Raw genomic sequence first — 21,352 nt, 5'->3', positions numbered from 1 at the left:
GGGCGTAAAGCCGACCTCTGTGTTCTGGCTGGTCAGGAAGATGTCCGAGTTGCCTTGTTGCACCCCGAACAGCAGCTCAACGAGGATTTTTTCCCCGCTGGAGGTGTTTGTCAGCTGGAGCTTACAGGAGCGGTTGGAGGGCAGCACCTTTAGGTTGTAGGCGTGTGCCTGAAGGGTAGCCTTCCAGATCGTTGCCAGCTGTACCTCGAACCAGGTGACAGTTTTCTCCACATCCAGGTAGAAGCCAGTGCAGAGCATCAGTAGGAGGCTGGGGTCCTGATTTTGGATCAGGTCTTCCACAGGGTGGTGGAGGAAGCACAGCACGTCCCCCAGCTCCTGCTCCCTCATGCACATGCACTCCGGCTCCACGCGGATGCGGGAGTTCCCTGCCAGCTCGTCCTCTTCTTCATCCAGCTCCAGGTGGAAGACATGCCTGCATCAGGCTTTTCATATCTTCACACCCCATCCTAACACATTCAGAGCCAAAGGCAAGGTGTGTGATCTGGAATGACCTCAGAGATGGTGCTTTTATTTGCCTCGTGCTAAGAAAGAAGTAGGAAATTGGATATAAATCTGAAATAGGTATGATGAGATGGTGGTGATAATTGGACGTAGCAAAACTGCTTTCATCGGGCCTGCAGGGCTTGCAGCAGTTTGTAATTATCAAATGCAGCCACCACAGCAGAAGGGCTGCCTCCACCAGGAAGATGGCCATGGGTGCTCAGTGGCTGCATGGCACATGAACTCTGCTGGCTTTGCAAGTGGTGACACATGATTTTCCGATCTAAGACCCTGCAGTGTCTCTGCTGAGATAAGCATTGCTAGGAGTTGGATTCAATGATCCTTAAGGTTGTCTACCTACTCAGGTTGGTCTGTGATTGTAATGCAGTTGGTAGCAATTGGGGATTGGACTCAGTTATCTCTTGAGGTCCCTTCCATCCCCTTTGGTTGGGTGATTCTTCAGTTAGGTGGTCTTGCACTTGCAAGGCTACAGAGAGCAGGAGGGATAACCACAGCCATGCCAAGTATTCCTGCCCACAGGGTTACCTTCATTCTATTGGCTGCAGTTCTTCACCCATTCCTTCCATATTTGTTAAGGCAAAGATATCTAAGAAGTGCAGCTTGAATGAGCTTCCTGTGCTATGTACATGCCAACTGTGTTTTGTTTCCAGTTCTGAGCTGCTTTCTGATCCTTCCTCTGTGTGGCTGTCATGGTTTCATGATTTTTCATTATCGGTGTTCCACATCATAACATCATGCAATGTACTGGGGGTTTGACTGCTGATGCTCAAGTTCCGGGTGCCTGTCCAGCGGAGAAGAGCAGCTACGTTTCCCCAGGGGGCTTTGCGGTCAGCGAGGAGATATAACTCCCGGCAAGGTCACCTGATGCTCTCTTCTCTGCCTGCGCTGCTTCGCTTGCGCTTCTCTGCCTGCGCTGCTTCGCTTGCGCTTCTCTGCCTGCGCTTCTCGCCTGCGCTTCTCTGCCTGCGCTTCTCATCTCAGCGTTGTGGTAAGGCCGATCCACTATCAATTTCACATTCTCTCTCCTTATAAAATTCTGTTGATACCATATTTAGTAAATTACTTTGTTTTACCTCAGATTGTTGCCACTGTTTTCAATTATTTCGGGGTCCCTTATTTTCTTTTTTTTTCCGGGGGCGCGGATCCGCGGATCCCTCCGCCCTTCTAGTCACGGAACCGGGCCGAACCAGCCCGTAAACCGTTGACATTCTTGGTGGAGAATGCGGGCACAGTGCACTCTAATGCCCTCGAGTCACCAAGGGACAAAATCAATTTATATTCATGGGGTGACTGGAGGTTCCCAAGAGCTGACTATGTTGGAGGCCGAAATCAGCCTCACTGGTAAAGACTGGCAGAAGCACCCTATTGCGACTGGCCCAGGGGCTCCATGCATACTTGGTATTGATTACCTCAGAAGGGGATATTTTAAGGATCCCAAAGGGTATCGATGGGCCTTTGGAATAGCTGCTGTAGACACAGAAGGTGTTAAGCAGTTGTCTATTTTGCCTGGCCTGTCAGAAGATCCATCTGCCGTGGGGTTGCTACGAGTGAAAGAGCAACAAGTACCGATTGCTACAAAAACGGTGCACAGACGGCAGTACCGCACCAACAGGGATTCCTTGCTCCCCATTCAGAAGCTGATTCACCAACTAGAGAATCAGGGAGTGATTAGCAAGACTCACTCACCTTTTAACAGCCCCATATGGCCAGTGCGTAAAGCCAGTGGAGAATGGAGGCTGACGGTGGACTACCGTGGCCTGAATGAAGTCACACCCCCATTGAGTGCTGCTGTGCCAGATATGTTAGAACTCCAATATGAATTGGAGTCAAAGGCAGCCAAATGGTACGCCACCATTGATATTGCTAACGCCTTTTTCTCCATTCCTTTGACCAAAGAATCTAGGCCACAGTTTGCTTTCACCTGGAGGGGCATTCAGTATACCTGGAATCGTTTGCCCCAGGGGTGGAAACATAGCCCAACCATTTGCCATGGGTTGATCCAAGCTGCACTGGAACAGGGAGGTGCTCCTGAGCACTTACAGTATATTGATGACATCATCGTGTGGGGCAACACAGCAAAGGAAGTTTTTGAGAAAGGAGAGCAAATAATCCAGATCCTTCTGCGTGCTGGTTTCGCTATTAAGCGAAGCAAAGTGAAAGGGCCTGCCCAGGAAATTCAGTTCCTAGGTATAAAGTGGCAAGATGGCCGTCGTCACATCCCAACAGATGTGATCAACAAAATCAGTGCCATGTCTCCACCCACTAATAAGAAAGAGACACAATCGTTCCTGGGTGTAGTGGGTTTTTGGAGAATGCATGTTCCAAACTACAGCCTCATTGTAAGCCCCCTTTATCAGGTGACACGGAAGAAGAATGATTTTATGTGGGGTCCTGAGCAGCAGCAGGCTTTTGAGCAGATTAAACAAGAGATAGCCCGTGCCGTGGCCCTGGGGCCAGTACGGATGGAACAGGATGCGAAGAACATCCTCTACACTGCTGCTGGAGAGAAAGGTCCCACTTGGAGTTTGTGGCAAAGAGCTTCAGGAGAGACCCGAGGCCGACCCCTGGGATTCTGGAGTCGGGCGTACAGAGGGTCTGAAGAGTGCTACACTCCAACTGAGAAGGAGATCTTAGCCGCGTATGAGGGGGTTCGGGCTGCTTCCGAAGTAATCGGTACAGAAACACAGCTCCTTCTGGCACCTCGACTGCCAGTGCTGAACTGGATGTTCAAGGGAAAGGGTCCCTCCACCCATCATGCTACTGATGCCACTTGGAGTAAGTGGATTGCGCTGATTACGCAGCGAGCGCGGATGGGGAATCTCAACCGTCCAGGAATCCTAGAGGTGATCATGGACTGGCCTGAAGGCAAAAAGTTTGGAACACCGCCAGCAGAAGAGATATCACGTGCTAAAGAGGCCCCACCATATAATGAACTACCCGAAAATGAGAAGACATATGCCCTATTCACAGATGGATCGTGTTGTATTGTGGGGAAACACCGCAGATGGAAAGCCGCTGTGTGGAGCCCCACACGACAAGTTGCAGAGGCCACTGAAGGAAAAGGAGAATCGAGCCAATTTGCAGAGGTAAAGGCTGTCCAACTGGCCTTGGATGTTGCTGAACGGGAGAGGTGGCCAATGCTTTATGTTTACACTGACTCGTGGATGGTGGCAAATGCTCTATGGGGGTGGTTACAGCAGTGGGAGCAAAACAACTGGCAAAGAAAGGGTAAACCTATTTGGGCTGCTGACCTGTGGAAAGATATTGCTGCCCGAATAAAGAATATGGTTATAAAGGTGCGTCACGTAGATGCCCATGTGCCCAAGAATAGGGCTACTGAAGAGCAGCAAAATAACCATCAGGTAGACAGAGCTGCCAGAATTGAGGTGGCCCAAATAGATCTGGACTGGCAGAACAAGGGTGAATTATTTCTAGCCCGATGGGCCCATGAGACCTCAGGCCATCAAGGGAGAGATGCGACATATAAGTGGGCTAGAGACCGAGGGGTGGATTTAACTATGGATGCTATTGCGCAAATCATTCACGACTGTGACACGTGTGCCACAATTAAACAAGCCAAGAGAATGAAACCTCTCTGGGAGGAAGGGCGATGGCAAAAGTACAAATATGGGGAGGCATGGCAGGTTGATTATATCACCTTGCCACGATCTCGTAATGGTAAGCGTTATGTGCTCACCATGGTGGAGGCAACAACTGGGTGGCTTGAAACCTATGCAGTACCCCACGCTACCGCCCGAAATACCATACTAGGTCTTGAGACACAAGTCCTGTGGCGACATGGTACCCCAGAAAGAATTGAGTCAGATAATGGGACTCATTTTAAAAATTCTCTTGTAGGTACCTGGGCTAAAGGTCATGGTATTGAGTGGATTTACCATATTCCCTACCATGCACCGGCCTCAGGTAAGATTGAACGATACAATGGGTTGTTAAAAACTATGCTGAAAGCAATGGGAGGCGGTACATTTAAGCACTGGGAGAAGCATTTGGCAGAAGCCACCTGGTTAGTCAATACCAGAGGATCTATCAATCGTGGTGGTCCAACCCAGTCCAGCTCCCTACATACCGTAGAGGGAGATAAAGTCCCTGTTGTACATGTAAAGAATATGTTGGGAAAGGCAGTTTGGGTTATTCCAGCCTCTGAGAAGGACAAACCTCTTCGTGGAACTGTTTTTGCCCAGGGACCTGGGTCCACTTGGTGGGTGATGCAGGAAAACGGGGATGTTCAATGTGTACCGCAAGGGAACTTGATGTTGAGGGAGTGCAGTCAGTAATTCCTAGTGCGTGTGTTTATATTTTGTTTGTCTATATTAAGCATGATGTAGTGATGTGGAATAAGGGGTGGAATGTCATGGTTTCATGATTTTTCATTATCGGTGTTCCACATCATAACATCATGCAATGTACTGGGGGTTTGACTGCTGATGCTCAAGTTCCGGGTGCCTGTCCAGCGGAGAAGAGCAGCTACGTTTCCCCAGGGGGCTTTGCGGTCAGCGAGGAGATATAACTCCCGGCAAGGTCACCTGATGCTCTCTTCTCTGCCTGCGCTGCTTCGCTTGCGCTTCTCTGCCTGCGCTGCTTCGCTTGCGCTTCTCTGCCTGCGCTTCTCGCCTGCGCTTCTCTGCCTGCGCTTCTCATCTCAGCGTTGTGGTAAGGCCGATCCACTATCAATTTCACATTCTCTCTCCTTATAAAATTCTGTTGATACCATATTTAGTAAATTACTTTGTTTTACCTCAGATTGTTGCCACTGTTTTCAATTATTTCGGGGTCCCTTATTTTCTTTTTTTTTCCGGGGGCGCGGATCCGCGGATCCCTCCGCCCTTCTAGTCACGGAACCGGGCCGAACCAGCCCGTAAACCGTTGACAGTGGCCTTTGAGATGGATAAAATCAGCAGCTAGTCTGTTGGGAAAGAAGAAAAAAAAGGTTTTAGTTGCAAATACCCATACAAAGGAAAGCTGTGATTCATGGTGATAAAGGGCTAGATGCAACAGTTGGTCCCAGTGTGCTGACAGACATCAGTACAGCATTTTGGCACATTGGGTGTCTGTGGGGTGACGAGCAAGTTCCTTGTCTGGGGCTGTTAAATCTTATTTTAACCACCTCAAGCAGCTGAGCCTTTTGTCTTGTAAATAAATTATACAGACTCCTGATACATGCAATCAATATGTATTCCTGTATGTGTATACGTTATTTCTTGATATATAAATGGAACAGTATAAGCAAGAAAGCTACTTAATGTTTCTGTAATGCTAATTGTCAAACTCTTCTTCTCCTTTGAAGTCCCACCCAATCTGACTGTTCCTCAAGAAAAGTCCCCCCTGGTCACACGGGAAGGAGACACGATCGAGCTGCAGTGCCAGGTGACGGGGAAGCCCAAGCCCATCATCCTGTGGTCCCGCGCCGACAAGGAGGTGGCGATGCCAGATGGCACGATGCAGATGGAGAGCTACGATGGCATCCTGAGGATAGTGAACGTGTCCAGGGAGATGACAGGCACCTACAGGTGCCAGACCAGCCAGTACAACGGGTTCAATGTGAAGCCCAGAGAAGCTTTGGTGCAGCTCATCGTACAGTGTGAGTAGATCCTTAGTTTCTTTTCTTGGGGCTTTGCTGAGAAAAAGAAGTTGATTTATTTCTCCCTTAAATAAGCAGCAGTGAGAGTCTTAACAGTTGTTACATTTTGGATTCTGTGTTGTTTGGCTCTGCAGCTCCTTGAATTCATAGTTTCAACGTAAATATAGAAATAAAAATGGTATGGAAGTCCCATCTGTGCTTTAAAAAAATGTGCAGGGCCATGATTATTTTCCCAATGCTTAGCTCTACATTTCTTGACACAGAAACAAGCATATGAGGTAGGAGGATGTATTTCTATAAATACAGATCTGATACTGATCTCATTTGTTGAGAATGTAAAACAAGAAAGAAAAAATGAGAGCAAGATCTGCTCCTCCTCAGCTGATCTGCGTGCAGGTCTGTATGGCCTCTTCTGACACTGAAAGTGAACTGTCATGTGAGAATCAATAATTTCTCGTCAGGCAGAGATCTTTGTGAAGCAGCAAATATATTTATTATTGCAATAATGGCCAAACATTATTGCACTTATGGCAAGGGAGAAATGGCACAGCTTATCACTGATTTCCCCTCCACTGAATACCCTCTCTCCAATACGGGTGCTATCTCTCCTGTCGCTCATTGGTTAGGTGTATCAAGCTCACAGTCTTCCCAGTGTGTTTGCTAAAACATTTTTCCATATCAGTTTTTCCCCCACCTGTTGTTCTTTCATTTTTCAATGGAGAACAAGTGAACAGTGCATACTAGGCCTTCCGTGTTTTTCAGGGGGACAGGAGGACAATGCATGCTAGACTCTCCCTCCCTATTGCCTTGCCCTGGTCTAGGTACCCTGACAACCAAGCTAATTGGCAAACTTACTCTACCTTGTACTAAGCTATGCCCCAATGATCCTTTATGAACAACTCCTGCAGCCATTTTGTAAGAAAGTTTAGCAAAATTCTATTCTTTAGTGTTAGAACTGTTGTACTACAAAAACACATCTACTTCTCACAGTCAGCATCAGGAATGGGAGGGAAAACAGAAGGGGAAACCAGTAAATATGACAACACTTAGTGTTTATTACTGGAAAATGAAAAGTCTGGTTGGATGATGCTTATGGGGAACAAGGAGCTGTTCTTTATGGCTGCACGCCTGATAAAGATGTTTACTTCCATTTGTTGAATCGTTGTGTCTGTGTTCACCTGCTTATAAAGTGACTTGTGCAGCCTGCATTTGTTCCAGTTTCAGATACCCAAGTGTAAGGGCACATTCTCTTTTTAACAGCAATCTGTGCTCAGCCCAGCTGACCTCATTTGAGACCTTCGGTGATGAGACAGGCAATATACGTAGTGATTACTAAGAGTCAACTAATCTGATTTTTTCAAGGTCTGCGGTGTAGCAAATCATTCCTGCCCTTGATGACACGTTGTGGTATCTGCTGTGCTTCCATCAGTGCTGCTTCCTGGTGCGGTAGCACAGCTTTTTGTTGCTTTGTGCTTCTGCCCCTGAGCAGAGCCTACGGCACTTGGTGCACTTCCCCAGAGCCGTGGTGGGTTCATTTAGTTTTGTTCATCACCTCAGCTGCACTGATGTGTCTCCCTGCCTTGAGGTGGCAGGGAATGGCGTGGATCTTAAATACCCCATGATGAGCTCTGTCTTTCCCTTCTGAGTATAAAAGCACTGCAGGGAGGGTTGTGTCCTAACCATGGCACTCCTATAGCACGTGCCTTGTAGCAGGGAGGACTGGCTCCTGGACGCACAGGCTGGGCCAGCCTCCAGCCACCATACCTTAATCCAGAGCTGTGGTAGCACTAGGGAGCCCTTGGTGGCACAGTAATTTTTACTCTTATCATTATTACTGAGATGGTTTTTCTCGTGATTGCTTTTGCAGTTATTATCACCGGGGCTGCTGTTGATGACATGCAGTTTCTCTTCCTGATCTCCTGAAACAAGCGGTCATTATATCTGTTTGATTCTAGCCACATAAAAAAGCTGATTAACAGAAAGTAAACAGAATGAAAAGGTGGAACGAGTAAGACATATGAAGGCAGCAGAGGATAAGAAAACTGTACTGTTCCTGAAAGGATGGGCTGGGACAGCTCAGGAGGACAGCAGCAGGGTTGCTCATAGAACTGAGGCTGTGGTTCCTTAAAGAGCAACAGTGATGGGTGAGAAAGGTAATAATGCGCACGAGTTTCAAATAGCTTGGATAGCTTCCATCTTTGCCATTCAGATTATGTTCTCTTTTTGCCAGAGTGCGTCCTCTTTTCAGTTTATCTGTGCGGAGTGCAGCTCTGGAGGTGAAGCTGCTCTAGCATTCCCAGCTGGGACAAGCTGGCTGCACTGTCCCAATGCCACCCTTTGCCTCTCCCATGAGAACCAAGACTTTCTTCTCTCAGTCCCTAGGAGCACTATGAGCCCTGAGAAGCTCTGTTTCATGTGTTCTTAGCTAAAAAAAAAGTCATTTCCAGCTTTGCTTTTTTTTTCTTTTGTTTTCACTTGGAATCCTTAGAAGCTCAATTCAGTGGGGGAAATCGAAGAACAGGTATACAGAAGCACTCTTGACATGGCTCTGTATAACATGTGTGCATGTTTTGCTTTGGAAGACTTGATATCATGGAATCATAGACTATCCCAGGTTGGAAGGGACCTATAAGGATCTAGGAGTCCAACTCCTTGCTCCACACAGGATCACCCAAAAATCAAACCATAAAGACCATTTCAAGTCACGGAAATTCAAAGACACTCTTCTGTTTATCCAGTTATTTATCCTGGTCTCTGCTCCAATGCCTATAAGCAGGTGCTGTGATTTGCTGCAGCAGGGAGGCAGTCATGCATTTCACATGAGAGGAAGGGATGGGTGACTGTGGGTTGTGGGGAATGTTGCACTGAGCCAGTCCTTGGTGGGATCCAGTGGGAGGACTCCTGCTGCCTTCCAACAGCATCCATTACCTGGTGTGTGCAGTGCTTGCATTGCTGTTATTTTACTGTATTTTATGGAGGAAAAAGCTCTTTCTTATGTATTTTTGGCACCACATTAGATGCAGCAATTCATGTATTCTGATGGAGATGAGAGAGACAACTTGAAAACGGTTGTAATGAACAGGAATATAACAGGCATTTACAGAAGAATTTTCTTTAATCTGTCCTGATTTAGATTCCCACGTACTTTATTCAGATCCCAGTGAGTGACAATTTGGAGCTGAATGGACAAAGCAGATGCTCTGTAATGCTTTGATTATTTTTCTTGTGGGAGGAAAGTGTGTGTCCACACTGACTTCAATGTTGTTTCCGCATCCAGCATAGCATTTATTCAATTGTCATAAAAATTACTTCTTTTCACTCATTTTATAGTATTTATTTTATACCCTCCTATCAGTTACAAAAGGGAAAGATATTTATTGAAGCACTTGTTTATGTATTAGCTCATTGCTTTTGGTTTGTGTATGGTGCGTGGGTGTGTGATATGTTTGTGGAGCATTGCAGCTGCATACAGCCCCGTTCTCAAGAAGAGTTTCTGCTGTGGGAGGACTTTCTGTCTCACCAGAGCGCTGTGCTAATGTTCAGTTCCAGAGGGCAAATCTTTCAGTATTCCTCAATTCAAATTTCAGGACTGTTGCTAAGAATAAACGCAAAGGTAAAGACGTTTTCTTAATTTGACGGACTCTCAGTTTGCCCTTCCACTTTCGGAGAGCAGAGTTTTACTTTGCTCTCTCTCTTGCTCCTCTCTCCTTCCCTCCCTTCCCTTTATCCCCACACTCAGTAGCATTGGCTTCCCAGACTGTGATGTCTCTAGAAAGAATAGCTGCTTTCTCTGCTTTTCCACAGTTTGGCTTCAAGTCATGCTTAAAACATCAGCTGTTTCCCATTTTCCCTCAAATTTTAAAACTTGTATTGGAGAAAAGCAAAAACATCATGAGAAACAAGAAGTGAAGGAAGACTCAGCACCCTGGGCCCCGGTCTGTTGGACAAGGTGTTGATGTAGGCTGTGCTCAGTTTGCTTTGCAGCAAGCTTCAGTAGCCGTGTGTTCTTTGTCACAAAGTGATTGCTAGATGGTAAAATACAGACAAGAAGATACTCATTTTGGGGATTAATGGGATAGGCTTATGAGAGGAATATAATTGAGAATCGGAATGATCCAGCTGTAAGGTACCAGTGTGTCCTGCGTGGCTTTGGGGGGTGAAACACCTACAGGAGGCAGCAGTCTGTCCCAAGGAAAGAGTCTGGGATGGTTTTCCTTTGTCCCAGCTTCTCTACCTATGACATTTGCCTACCCCAGAGGTATTAGAGATGAGATTTTGAGGATGCTGCAATAAAGAAAGGTGAAGTGTCTGATTTGATCAATAAATCTTGTCTCCTTTGGTTACTGCTATATGTTACACTATTAGTTATTGGTGTTTTTGCCATCCTGTGCTGCTTTCTCTTGGGTATGTTGGCACTGACCTCAAGCTGTAAGGTTTACTGATTTTGATCTTCAGTGTTTGATAGATTTGGTGACTCCTGCTGGTGTTTCTCTGAGAGACTGGTTAGGAACTAGTGATGGAATGAGAGGTAATGGCCATAAGTTGTTCATGTTGAACATTAGGAAACATTTCTTTTCCAGAAGAGTGGTAATGTAGTGGCCCAGCTGCCCAGGAGGTGGTGGAATGCCAGTCCCTGAAGGTGTCCAAGAGCCACGGAGACGTGGCACTGTGGGACGTGGGCAGTAGACATGGTGGGATTGGGCTTGGGGACCTTAGAGATCTTTTCCAACCTGAATGATTCTGTGAATGAGGCTATAATGTAAAGTGCTTGTGCCAATTTCTTGCTGCTCTTCTGCATCTTCCTGCCATGTTTAGGCAAGTTTAAATGACATGAGTGTATCGTGGACTGGGCTACCCATGCCAAATGAGTCTTGCCAAGCAGCAGTGCCAGCACCTAGCTAAGGCATCTCCCAGGTATTGTTTGGTGCTGTGGGACTGGGAGTGCACAGCAGTGCCAGGAGCTGCTCCAGGTGGAAAACCCCTTGGAGCATCAAGGGCTGCATGGGAGGGCTGCTCTCAACACATTCTCTTGAAGGAAGCTGCTCCCAGGAGAAGAGAGCTGAGGAACTCGAGCAGAAAGTGCTGCCTACAGCACTGACCCTCGTCTGGTGTGCAAATTTTGGTAAATAAAATAAACAAACACCCACTGTTGGCAGACAGGCTGCTGTCCAGTCATAATTTAAATGCACCATTTCTACTGCTGGAAGAGAGGGCTCTGGAAATAAAAATGCCATTGAGTACAATATAATCAAATGTTTACATCGTGTACCTTATCAAGTGATGATAGCAGGAAGGACACAGTCATTTGTCACAGTGGACACTGCTGCATCTTGGGCTCGTGTTTCATATATTGTAGTTCTACTTTGGCACCGTATAAAATATTGTTTATAATATAAACTGTTTTCCAAATGCATTGGTCTCCAAGTACTTTTAAAGCCTCTTAAAACATCAAACATATTTCACGGTAACCTGGCTGGCAGGGCACTCAGCCACGCTGTGGTGCTCTGAAATTTCCTTTCAGTGTGGGTTCTGGTCTATGTATGTCAGTCCTACTCAGTAATAGATTGTAAACAACGAGTGAAATCATGCTGAAAGGGAACGTCCTTCAGAGATTAAATCTGAACTGGAACACAGCTAATTAGCAAGAAATATGAGGCTGAATTATGATCTCAGGTGCATCATTCCAAAGCTAGAGTGAATCAGTGGGGCATAAATTAGTTGTTCTGGTTTTACATCAGCAGGAGACAGCTCAGAATCGGGACCTCCTTGTTGTGACTGTAGATGTCATTTGCAGGTGAAGATGGGAAACGTAATAATCTTTTATGCTTTAGGAGCAATTTGGCAGCTCAAAATTTGCCGTATCTGTGACTGTCTAAATATGTGCCTGATGAACTATTTATATGTAAATATATCTTAATAGAGCAAAAAAAAAAATATATATATATATATGTATATATATAATAATGAAGTGTTCTCCATCCTAGACTGAGCTAGAAACAACAAACTGAAGTCTCATGGAGAGAAATGGAGAGTTAGGAAAGGAATGATGAGAAACCAAAGACTGCTGTCTGCAGGAGGCCTATGGCTCTGAGTCATGGTGTTTTTCAGCCTTTCAACTTCAGGTGAAACCCACTGGATTTTTAAATCAGCCTTAAAATTTTTTAGCTATGGTAATGTATTATAAAAGGGTTCGTCTGGGAAACTTGTAGGGAGAAGAGCAGCTGAGTGGGGAAAATGTCTTTATTTTTAGTTAACTATCGAGTCCTGTGTTTATGCATGTTGAAATGACAAAGGAAATCTGAATCTTATGTTTTAGATAGATGCTATTAACGTTCTTTTTTTTTTCCTTATGTAATAAGTGTTCATTTCAGTAGGAGAAACTGATTAATATTCAGAGCAACTTTTATGCGATCCAATACATCCCCAGACTGCTTGGTTTATTACTTTCAGAAGTACCTCCTTTGTAGGTCACTGGCTAGTCGCTGTTCTCCATAGGTAGGGTTTGGTTTTGATGGCCGTGCAAAAGGAGAGCTACAATTGGACTTTACTACTTACATATTTCTATGCTATTTTGAATTTTGTTTTCAAGTGTGGGAATTAATAACTGACCTAAACAACTTCAAAACTTCCAAATACATGTTGCTGCCATTTGCCTTTATTACATTAGCTTGCTCTCTGAAGAGTCTGTCTTCATCCTGGCACGCTGTACTGGAGGAGCTCAGTGCCTGGGTTGCAGGCTTTCACCAGGGCTGCTCTCACAGAATCACAGAATGGCCAGGGCTGGAAGAGACCTCAAGGATCATGAATCTCCAGCTCCCCTGCCACAGGCAGGGCCACCAACATCCACATTTCATAGCAGCCCAGGCTGCCCAGGGCCCCATCCAACCTGGCCTTGAACACCTCCAGGGATGGACGGGGCATCCACAGCCTCTCTGGGCAGCACAGTGCCTTTCTGAGCCTCAGGATTCCCTCCCCTGCAGTGACAAATGTCCAGGTACTGCTTGTCTGTCTTGTGGGTAGATTTTCATAGAATCATGGAATGGCTTGGGTTGAAAAGGACCACAGTGGTCATCTAGTTTCAACCCCCCTGCTATTTGCAGAATTGCCAACCACCAGACCAGGCTCTGGTCTCTTGCTTCTCTGTACAAGTTTAGATAGAGAGCCATTTCAGCATAGCATGTGAGCAATTAGGGCTTTGTACATAATTTATCTGAACGTAGCGAGGGAAGAAAAATGTATGGAAATAATGGATGGTTTGATCGGCGAAGTAAAATACCGGGAGCTTTTTGACATTTCACAAGGTCAAAGGCAATGCATGTCTAGTGACCTGAAGTGATAATGAATATGCAGAAACTGGCGACGTGAAAATTATAATTGCAGATGAGATCACTTGAATTTTTTCTTATTTAATATTAAAGCTGTAGTCGCTCAGAGAACTTCCTGAGATGTATCTTTTCTTCTTAGGAATCCCAAAGGGAAGTATGGCAGCAAAAACCCAGAACCTACTGCAGGTCTGGGATGCTCAGGTATCCGACAGCTGACTCATATGCAGAGCTTCTTTGGGGTGAGGTTGATGAGCTTTGGGTTCAAAGCAATGCTCCCTCCCACTGCACGGTGTTGCTGCAGTGCTGCCCTCACCACTCTGGTTTGTAGGGTGTTGCTTGCACAGTTCCTATGAGGACACACAAAATGGAAGCTCCCTTCCCAGCTGTGCAGCAGGGCAGGTGTGCCTAACCAGGCCGTGTGCTCAAGGAGGCAGGTGGTGGTTCTTCAGCTTGCAGGCAAGCAGCTGGTTCCTGCTGTAGGTGCTCACCATAGGGAGACCTGATCAGAGGTAACAGGAGAGGGAAAAGCTGGCCAGGTCTGGTTTGAAGAAGCTCTTTTGTAATATGATGAAAGAGAGACTGTCTCCACAATTAATATATCAAGTGTTTGATTACGTGATTGTCTCCTTTGCTGAGCAAATAACTCTATCTTAACTTTTGAGTGTTTTTGAATTTAACAATCTCATGAAGCAAAATCTTTTAAGGCAATCTATGCGTTCAGAGAATGATTGCTACTTTCTCTGTGTTCTCTTGTAGCAGAATTTTTTAATTATTATTATTCAGTCATTTTGTCCACTGCTGCTAAGTTGAACTTTTGCAAATCATTTTGCCTGTGGAGAAAAAAATGGTGTCAGCAGGCACATTCCTTTCTCTCAGCAGCAGGAACAAAATTAGACCTCAATTGTGCTGGTACATAATCAGGTTTTTTTTCTGATGGAATCAGTCCAAGGGATGCTGGACTCATTACAGCAGACACCAAGATGCTGTGAAAGCCAACAGGCTCTTTGTTGCTCTGGGACAGTGATGCTTTTTCAAAGAGCCTTCTTTCTTTAGATCATTCCCATCAGGCTTTGGAAAAACCTACGTTGACCATTTTGCATGAGACCTTCCCTCTTCTCCTCCCATCCAACACATATTATGAATCAGATCAGGAGGGGGTGGATGGTGATAGGACAAGGGGAATGGTTTTAAAGTGAGACAGGGGAGGTTTAGGTTGGATATGAGGAGGAGGTTTTTCAGCCAGAGGGTGGTGAGGCACTGGAACAGGTTGCCCAAGGAGGCTGTGGATGCCCCATCCCTGCAGGCATTCAAGGCCAGGCTGGATGTGGCTCTGGGCAGCCTGGGCTGCTGGTTGGCGACCTGCACATAGCAGGGGGTTGGAACTGGATGAGCACTGTGCTCCTTTGCAACCCAGGACATTCTAGGACTCTATGAATTCGCTGAGAATAGTGGGGGTCCTGCCAAACAGTCTGGGACCTCTAGGTTGGGCATCTTTGTCAACACTGTGGGCCTTACCCTCATGCTTCCCTGCTTCAGTCCCTTCCCAGGAAGCCCCACTCTGCTCAGTGCAGGCAGATTTCACCTGCACCAAAAGGCAGCCGTGCACACACTGCTCTGAGCTCAATTTCTCCTTGTGGGGCCCGCAGCCACCTGCTCTGGGGGCTGGCAGCATTAGTAAGCTGCTCAAGATGAGGAAAGTTTAGGGCAGAAAATTCCCAGTAACAGGATTTCTCATGCTCCCCTTCTCATATTCAGAAGCTTTCCACATAATGAAAGGGAAATTTCACACCTTTCATTTGTTATTGAGCTGGTAAAGTCTGGCGAATAAACAAAAAGGAGGCATATCCTCCCTATTTTTAGAGGAGGTATTATTTCTGGGTAGTCTAGGTCCTCAAGAAGATACTTAGACCATTCACAATTGATACATATTTCCCATATTTGGACACTTTTCCAGTGTCCTTTGTAATTTCTCAGTCCATTAATAGAGTTTCTTATCAATAAAGCCATTTTGATACTCCCCTGTTTTAATTGACTGTTTCCCTCAAGGTGAGGCAGCTTATTCAGATTTATTTCATCACTCACACACATTATTGGTACAGTTTCTTTACTCTGTGACAACGAATGCACTGTGCCTGTCCTCATTTCCCCGTGTGCAGCAGGATGGACACACAGAGCAGGGGCACAAGGAAAGCTGCCCGTAGCTGAAGTGATGGGCAGGACTGAAGCCTGCAGCAAGGGATGGGTGGTTGTTCCCTTGAAGGTCAGCACTGCAAAGGTCAACAGATGCAGTTTCTTCTCTGACCTGTATTGTAACAGATTCCTGTTCAGCTGTAATCTGGTGCAAAGCCAAGGTGTTATTTTGCAGACCACCTTCCCACCCCTCAATTCTCCGTGTTGTTTTTGTCCAGCTCTTTTTCCTTGTCTCAGCATCCGGCTTGGATAGAGCCAGATGCAAAACTCCTGCAACATGGCCTTCACGTCTGGTCATGAACCATTAATGAGGACTCAGTGAACGTGTGATGAGTTTTACAATCACCCTGAGCTCGTGTTTCCCCACTATGAGTGACATTTCTCTGGCTGGTGTGTGGCACTGTTATCTTAAACAGCATCAGATGCCAGGCTTTGGCCAAGATGCTGGACATCAGCAGCTTCTCCCCAGCAACCCATCTTTTACACTCTCAAAGAAAGTAATTAGATTATTTTTGACATGATTAGCTGTTGACAAATCCCTAATGACAGTTATTCATCTCGGTGTTATCTTCCAGGCACTCACAAATTAGCAGACTGCTTTTTGCAAAGCCTCTCTGGGAAATTAAGCTGTCTGGGCCGTACCTTTCCAGCTCCTCCTCCCATCCCCTGTTCTCAAGGCACAGATTGGATCTTCATTGCATAGCTTTCTTGTACCTGATTCCTCACCACTTTTCTCTGATGTTTCAGTGGCTCTTTCAGACTCAAGCTTATTCAGGCCCCTCCAGTATGAACATACGTATATTCTTCTCAGCTCAGTTATTCCTACTGGTGTGACTTACTTTTGACATCTGAGGGAGGGTCAGGTCTTTTGGTCAATTATGAATTATGGTGCACCAAAGGAATTAAAGAGTTTGCCTCCTATGCACAGAATATTATTCAATTGACAAATTGGTCAAGTTGTAAACCCCAAGCAAAATATATGATCTCTCTAATTAATTGAAAAGGAAGTGTTGGTATTATGTAGTACCACCAGGAAAGTGAGAATAACCAAAAAATCAAATTCAGGAGTGCTTTTGTTGCCCCAGTCTATACCTGTTTGTGAGGGTGGATGGTGATAGGACAAGGGGCAATGGTTTTAAAGTGAGACAGGAGAGGTTTGGGTTGGATATTAGGAGGAAGTTTTTCAGCCACAGGGTGGTGATGCACTGGAACAGGTTGCCCAAGGAGGTTGTGGATGCCCCATCATTCAAGGCCAGGCTGGATGTGGCTCTGGGCAGCCTGGTCTGCTGGTTGGTGACCTGCACATACCAGGGTGGTAACAAATAGTAAGAAATCAGTTTCAGCTTCTCTTTGCTCAACTTCTTACCATCAGGACATGGTGTTTAGAAGATGGAGAGTCTCTAGAAAGACTGCTGGCCTTCTCCTGTGCAGTGCTTCTCTTGTATACACTAGTAATTGGTGAATCTTATGGAGCTTTGAGTCTAAGACCTTTGCATTGCTCGTACTCACCTTTTCTCTTTGACACACTCCATCTAATCCAGAGGAATTTTATTCTGGATCAAAACAAGGGTGTGTAGACAACACGTAGACATCAAAACTGTGGAGCACCAACATTTGTGTCATATGATCCAGAGAAATGAATGAGAAACATCTACCCTGGTTATGGAGTTGATGCCAAGTGAGACAGTCACACAGAACACACCCGTCCGTATCCAGCCACATTTTGCTAATCTTCTATCCACGCTCCTTCCCAGAAGCTCAGACAGCTTTGTTTCTGAAAATTGGTAATTAGCAGCTTGTTCCTTTTCACCATATTATTGAGGATGATTGCCACAACCCATCTCAAAACTTCGTGGTCCTTGGGATATCACTTAGTGTGGGGCTGATGCTTCTTAATGCCTCCTTGAAAAGAAATTTTGATAGTTGCATTTTTTTTCCCTTTTGCTGAAGGAGGAAATTAGCAGTTTATGGCTACTCTAAGGACCTTCTTGATTTTCTTTTCAAATCAAGAAGGGTTTCACAGAAGAAAAAAAATATTATCTCTGTCTGATATGTAATCAGTTTCTGTCAGATTGGAATTCAACAGTGTATACTTGCTGATTACATCTAACTCAAAAATGTGCCCTGCTCCCAGTCATCTCAGAGGTCTTCGTACACCAGTGCATGTATGTTCTTGTAGCACATGAGGTTGTGGATGCCCCATCCCTGCAGGCATTCAAGGCCAGGCTGGATGTGGCTCTGGGCAGCCTGGGCTGCTGGTTGGCCACCTGCACATAGCAGGGGGTTGGAACTGGATGAGCACTGTGCTCCTTTGCAACCCAGGCCATTCTATGATCCTATTGTATGACTTCACTTATGAATGCCACATATGCAATCTAATTTCCTCTTTCTCATTACAAAAAATAAGTACACAAGCATATCACAGAATCGCTGCATTACAATTAGTTCTGCTTCTTCTACAGTGACTTGCTTCATTAGGGGGTTATTATTAGGCTGAAGTCAAATTCTCAAGGTGTGTGGAGCAGTTTGGCTTTTCCACTGTAAGCTAATGAACTGAGTCCATGCTAGTGGTGGTGAGCCTCTGTGATTCTGTGGTGTCCAGAAGCATGTCAGTAGTTGTAAATGGGATGGGTGAGGTCAGGAAGAACATGAAAGTAGATATTACCAGAATATAACTTGTGAAACTGTGCTTCAGGTGTTGAATTTTGCTTGGATGTGGATTCAAAATGTGTGTGTTTCTTTCATAACTGTTTCACGTTGTTTCAGGTCCTGCAGTAAAGTTTTCTTTCTCTTTGAGTCACAGGCAGGAATGAAGGAGGCAATTATAGTGCTAACAATTAGGTGAAATAAATACAGTCCAGGCAAGAACAAGAAGCCAAGTTTGTGCAAAAAGTACCAGGTCTCAAAGGACCAGGACTAGCTTAAGTGACAAAGAAATAGTAGGGCTAACTGCAGCTTGATGAATACCGGTGGTGTTAGAAGAGTTGGTAGAAAAAAATAAAGAAGTATGAATTTTGAGCTAAAGGGGATGTGCAGTATCCATTTTTTGCTCTACAAAACTGTGTTTTATGTCTCAGAAACAGCGTGTTTGGGTATGTCTAGCAAGCACCTGAAGTGACTGGCTCAGAAGCAGCAACAGTGTTTGAGAGAGAAGTGTCACTCTGAAGAGAGGAGATCCTCAAAAGGCAGAGCAGGGGGCAGCTGTGCTTAATGTCTCAGTGATGGGATGGCACAAAAGATGGGTGTGATTTGGTGGACACTGCTCACGCTGTTCACAATGATCTGTGTGCCACAGGGCACTTGCAGGGACTCGGTGAAGCTGCCCTATGGTTGCCAGGAACAATTCACCTGCAGTGCTCTTGCATTTTGTCCAGGCTTTTGCTTCTCATTTTCAAAAGTAAACTTAATCAAAGCCCACCAGCAGACAAATGCCAAATGTGCACCATTCTGCTTTAGCAGAAGTCAGCCTGGGAAGTATTGTTCGTGTAGAGGAAAACAGAGTTATCATACAGAAAAGACCTCAGTGATTTTAGAAATGGAAGAAAGTTTTTTTTTAAGTTAAAATGAAGCTACTGTGCTTGGAGAAGAAGGCAGATGTATTGCTTATAGTGGTTGGTTGTGTTTAGAATGGATATAGGGAGGGGTCTGTCAGGCTGCAATAGGTAATAGAGATACCACCAATGCATTGCTGGCATGGAAAGCTGGATGGAAAGATAATTATTTCTCTAGACCTTTTTCTAAGACAGCATGGAGATCTCATCTGTGCGTTTGAGTGTGTGTTCATGATGATTGGACTTGAAAAAGGACACAGGTAAAGTAGGACTTGATGGTACATGACAAGATGAAAACTTACGAGGCAATACCAAGAGATGCAGTTGCTTTTTGAATGTAGATACTGGGGCTGTCATAGAGGGGGAAAAAGCTCTGAAAAATAATGTCATGGAAGTATATGTAGATGTCTACATACTGATTGTAAATGCACGTAGATTTTTAATGATGATGGCAGCAAGATTTATCAGAAGGTTTATGCTTACTGGACTGGTAGCTGGTCAGCAGGTCTGTCATACAGTCTATTATTGTGTTCATGGGTGCAGTGCCTGAGAAGCATGTGAAATTCTCATAAATTAGACAAGTTGTTACAATCAGGAAGGGCTACTGGGGTTGTCAGTGTAGAAATGATCAGAAATGATCAGAAACAGCAAATGCCTGGTTCCTCTGACTTCTGCAGTTGCGCATCGCATTCATGTTGTATAAAATGCATGTAAAATAAATTACAGGATCTTAGAATATCTCATGTTGGAAGGGACCCAGGAGGATCATCAAATCCAACCCCTGGCCCCACACAGCACCACCCAAACCCAATGTCAGAGCTGTGTCCTGAGCTCCCTGAGCCCCAGCACTCGGCGCTGTGCCCACTGCCCTGGGAGCTGTGCCATGCCCACTGCCTGCTGGGGCACAGCCTTGTCCTCACCCCCACCTGCCGTCCCCTGACACAGCTCCACGTGTTCCCTCAGGCCCTGTTGCTGTCACCAGAGAACTGTCCCCTCAATGGTTAACTCTGTCACTAAAGGAAACTGCGTTAAATGGGGCTTTCCCTATGTGTTGTCTTCAAATGTTTTTCAATAATTCCCAGAACAATCCCCGTAATTTTGCCAACCACCAAAGCTGGCAGGCTTGTAATTACCAGCATCTTTTGGTTTGCACTCTTCATTGGAACAACCTTTGCCAGCTTCAGGTTGACTGTGACCTCTCCGGATTCCCAAGTCTATGGAAAAGTAATTGAGAGAGGTCTCATGGTGCTATCAGGCAGCTCCTTGAGCATCACAGAATTAATCCCATCAGATCCTATAGGTTTATGAGCATCTTGCTAGAGCAGCAAAAACTGCTGGTCCCTACCTAGGACCCTGTCACACTCATGGTCCCAGTCATAGAGAATCAAGCACTGGACTAACCTGGTAGGTCTCTGTAAATATTGTTCAAATCATTTAAATATAATGAAGATGTTTGATTAAAAGTCAGTTCTCATCTTACGATCAAGAAAAGGGGAAAACCACAAAGCATTCAGAAAGGACATTGCACTGGATACTTGCACATTTATCACGGTGATGAGGCAGAATAAACCCAGAACACTCCTAACTATGCTGAGCTCCAGACTACATCGAACACAAGCCGTGGTGCAGTTCAGAAAGGAAATGGAAATAGAGAAAAACATGTTTCTTCAATAACCTTGAAAATTCAATTTTGGAGATAAAAAAGAGCTTGATAAAATTGGGTGAAAGGCTAGATGAACTACAACAGTAGAAGAAACAGCTGGAAGAAAGGAAATAGAAATATATGGGTTTACTGAAAACAAAAAGGCAATTATGTGTAAAACATCAGCAAAAAAAATCTTGGAAGAAATAACATAAAATGTTATGGAACCTTAGGGGAGGAAGGAAACAATTAAGTGTTGGACTTTACTCCCTTCTGTATAAAACTGCTGGACACAAAAACAAATCTGGCTGTCCAAAACATAACCTCAGGAACACTTTTGCATTTGTTTGTTTATTTATGCATTTGTTTATCTATTCAGAGCGGAATCAGAATACAAATTCTGGCCCAAGCTTCACAAGTGGAGCCCATTTCATTCAGTAGGCTCTGTCTTATTAGCAGTCTTCCTGATGAGGATTAAATTACTTGCAGCAATCATCCCTGGTAAAATACAAATGAACTATTA

At 45.2% G+C, this 21,352-nt stretch overlaps 1 protein-coding gene across 3 annotated transcripts in view; it reads left to right on the top strand.

Moving 5' to 3' along the window:
• Window positions 1–21,352, top strand: part of MDGA2 (MAM domain containing glycosylphosphatidylinositol anchor 2) — a 315,342-nt gene that overhangs the window by 202,210 nt on the left and 91,780 nt on the right. For all 3 annotated transcript variants that reach the window (XR_014883814.1, XR_014883813.1, XM_085225899.1), the window contains exon 8: window positions 5,828–6,121. Coding sequence is in view for 1 of the 3 variants with exons in the window: in XM_085225899.1 (XP_085082025.1) it covers window positions 5,828–6,121 (294 nt within the window). In the remaining 2 variants the exon portion in view is untranslated. The remainder of the gene's footprint in view (window positions 1–5,827; window positions 6,122–21,352) is intronic.

Source organism: Meleagris gallopavo, chromosome 5 (genome assembly GCF_905368555.1).
Source record: "Meleagris gallopavo chromosome 5, MGAL_WU_HG_1.1, whole genome shotgun sequence".
NCBI classification, from domain to species: Eukaryota; Metazoa; Chordata; class Aves; order Galliformes; family Phasianidae; genus Meleagris; species Meleagris gallopavo.
Note: the sequence above shows the minus strand (reverse complement) of the source record. Positions and strands in the feature narration are given on the sequence as shown.